General features: G+C 33.8%; 1 protein-coding gene across 1 annotated transcript; it reads left to right on the top strand.

The window, feature by feature from the left end:
* Nucleotides 1–333: 333 nt before the first annotated feature.
* Nucleotides 334–2,002, top strand: LOC134255296 (uncharacterized; the record flags this gene model as incomplete). The annotated part of the gene is made up of 4 exons (XM_062737820.1): nt 334–509; nt 902–1,044; nt 1,509–1,727; nt 1,880–2,002. Coding segments are annotated over 3 exons (442 nt in total), but the record flags the coding sequence as incomplete, so codon positions are not given.
* Between the last annotated feature and the right edge of the window lie 1,123 nt (nt 2,003–3,125).

The raw sequence follows: 3,125 nt of genomic DNA, 5'->3' as shown, positions 1-3,125 counted from the left end.
GTAACGGTCCCCGTTACAATTAGCACTAGTTTAACGTATTTTCGAATACTTTTTGATTAAATGCCTTGATATTAAGTACATTAAATAAATCAATAGTGTAGATACAATGATATTGTCATTCCGCATATGCATGCAAATGTGCGCACGTACAATGCAAAAATTTGCTATATACTTGGTATACTTTAGGAAAAACGTTGTTTAAGTTTAAGATGCCTAGAGTTTAGTTTATTTTATGAAGCTAAGAGGGAATGAGGCACCAAAATGAAGTTGGGGGAGCGTTTGGAGAACAACTGTAACGGTTCCCGTTACAATTAGCACTAGTTACTGTATTAGATTAAGAGCCTACATCAGAAATGACAACTTCACGCCAGCGTCCATCAAACTACCTGAGCCTTCTGTGGTGGACTGGCCCACATCAGGATTTAAGCAGCTTCAAAAGGACCACCATCTTATCCTTCCTAAAATATCCAAGGAGCAGATAGAGGCCTACTTCATTTACAGAATGGCTGGTATAATGGATTAGCTTGCATAAATATAGAATCTCTCATGGTTTATGGTTGGATATGGTTGGATATTAATTTTATTCAACTAGATAACATTTTCTTTTCTTAAGCCTTGAAAAAGGGATAAAAAAAATCACACATCAAATTTTGATAAAAAATCACACATCTTACCACAAATCAATGGGAAATTCTTTATATAGTATGTTAGAATAAAAGAGTAAAACATGACATAATCTTTGTAAATACAATTTCATTTTTTTTAAATAAGAAAAAATTAAATGATATGGATTTTTTCTCTCAATTAAATGAAAGTAAACGATACAGTGATACAATAGAGTTCCTGGAATTCAGAAATATCATTCAACTTAAAATACATGTACTTCGTTACTTTCATTCAGATGACAGACAAGCACGGAATGATTTAAAGTCTATAACAAAAGGACAACTGATGTATGAAAGTGACAGAGTACTGGCATGCTCCATACTTATTCATGATAACATATACCTAAGTGGCATTGTAGGAGCAGCAATGAAGAAAAAGGTTATATATTTTTTAATCAAGTACGACTGAAATTATTTCAACATGACAAAGTGAGCATTAGTGCTCTTCATGTTATTTATTTCAATTTCATAATGATTCAGTTTTAGTTGTTAACACCTCATTTAATTGAATGAATATAAATCATATAACCTGGATTGCCTACGTCAAAAACGTATTAGTCCAATTGATGTTTCACTTAAAATACAGCAATTTTGAACATGTTGAAGGAACAATCATTTTATTTTCTAAATTTAATAACTGGAAAATTAAATTACAAGGAATGAACTAAACAACTACCTAAGTTATACTGGTTTGCATATAACCTGAGTTTGAAGAGTTTATGTTTTTTTAATAAACTGCTTTGTAGTTTGTAAATCAAAGTGTAAACTGCCCCAACACAGGTTATACCAGTATAACTTTAGTAGCTATTAAATTCATTCCTTACATAATATTTATTGCTACAGGTATCCTACATATACAAGATAAAACTAGACAAAAAGTCTGGAGATCCTGTAAACACACACTGTGAGTGTCCAGCAGGGAAGGGGCCTCATGGAACTGCAAACACATTGCTGCAGTCCTCCTGATGATATAAGAGTTTACAGAATCAGGAGAACTCAGACTAGGGAAGTCGTGCACTGATACTTTAATGATGTTTACAAAACCAAAATCCTCCTATGATGGTAATTTATTATTCCTTTAAATAATTCAGTAAATTCTGGATATTGTAACTTGTAAGTTTCTTTGATACTGTATAATTTAACCCATCAGTTTTAAAACATTTTTGTTCATTTCACAGTAGTGCAATTTGTTTATTTTTTTGTGTGCTTTCAAGGATCTCCAGTCAAAGCTGAAAACCTTCCAACAAAGAGAAAGTTAGCTGCAGACTTCCTCAGTGACCCAAGGCCAGAGAAAAGAAGAAACTGTCCTGGATACAACGACTATGTAAAATCTATAGTTACCAATTATTGCAGCCAGTCCTCAAATGATATCTCATTCCGATACATGTATGGGAAGGCAAATATTCAGGTATATTTATTTGAATGAAATAAGAAATTAATTACATTCTGGTGAAGTTGTATTTTTTAACAGTGTACAAGTAATTAATATGACAAAAAAAAATTTTCAAGGCTGCTGTCAAAGACCACGACTATTGCCAATTGCCTTTTACTGAGCACTGGGTTGATAATTCCATTAAGGTGCATGTGATAGATTTTGTTAAAATGAATCTAACTCTTATGATTTTTAGTTGTTTATCAATTAATGCTAATTTTACACATATATAGTTACAGAATCTGATGTAGTAAGGATTGAAGAGTCCACAAGACAACAGAGTGCAAGCCAGATTTGGTTTATCGAGAGGAAGTGGCGCCTTACGGCATCAAAGTTTGGGGAAATATGCAAGGCCACTTCTCGTCGAAATACCAAGAAGCTGTGTGCTGCATTATTGTCTGATGTTCAAATCAACAGTGAAGCTTTGCGGTATGGAAAAAATTAAGAGGCAAAAGCTTTGAAAGTATTCAACAGCAAATTTAATGTAAATGCTAAGAAATATGGGTTTTTTGTTTGTTTAGACAAGCCTTTTTTAGGTGCTTCTCCTGTACCGAGTTTTACTAAAGGTCGTAAATTTTGCCGTAGACGTAGACGTAAACGTAGACTTTACGACTGAATTTACGTGTGCGTAGATAGCGTTTTACTAAAGGTCGTATCTGCGCCTGTAACGTAGCACTACACGTAAAGATTCTCGTAACTTACGACAGGAACTCTTCAGAAGGAAAGGCAAATAAACTATCCTAGTAACGAAAGCTGCGCATGCGTATTAGCTACTTTCAATATATTGCGAGTCGTCTGCAAATCATTTTGGTGATATTTGTATAAAAAGAAACAACCAAAACAAAGTAACGTTAGGCCTAATGGATAAAATTAAAATAAGAAAACCTAACTGGAGTGAGATTGAGCTGGAGGTGCTAATAGAGGCTTACTGTAGAAATTTTAAGGTTATTCGGGGCAAATTCTCGCCTGCTATAACATCGGATACAAAGAAAAGGGCTTGGGAAGAGATAACAGAAAGGTTAGTTTTT

Source organism: Saccostrea cucullata, unplaced genomic scaffold (genome assembly GCF_032062105.1).
Source record: "Saccostrea cucullata isolate Sc308-1 unplaced genomic scaffold, CSIRO_AGI_Scuc_v1 ctg17203, whole genome shotgun sequence".
Lineage (NCBI taxonomy): Eukaryota > Metazoa > Mollusca > Bivalvia > Ostreida > Ostreidae > Saccostrea > Saccostrea cuccullata.
Note: the sequence above shows the minus strand (reverse complement) of the source record. Positions and strands in the feature narration are given on the sequence as shown.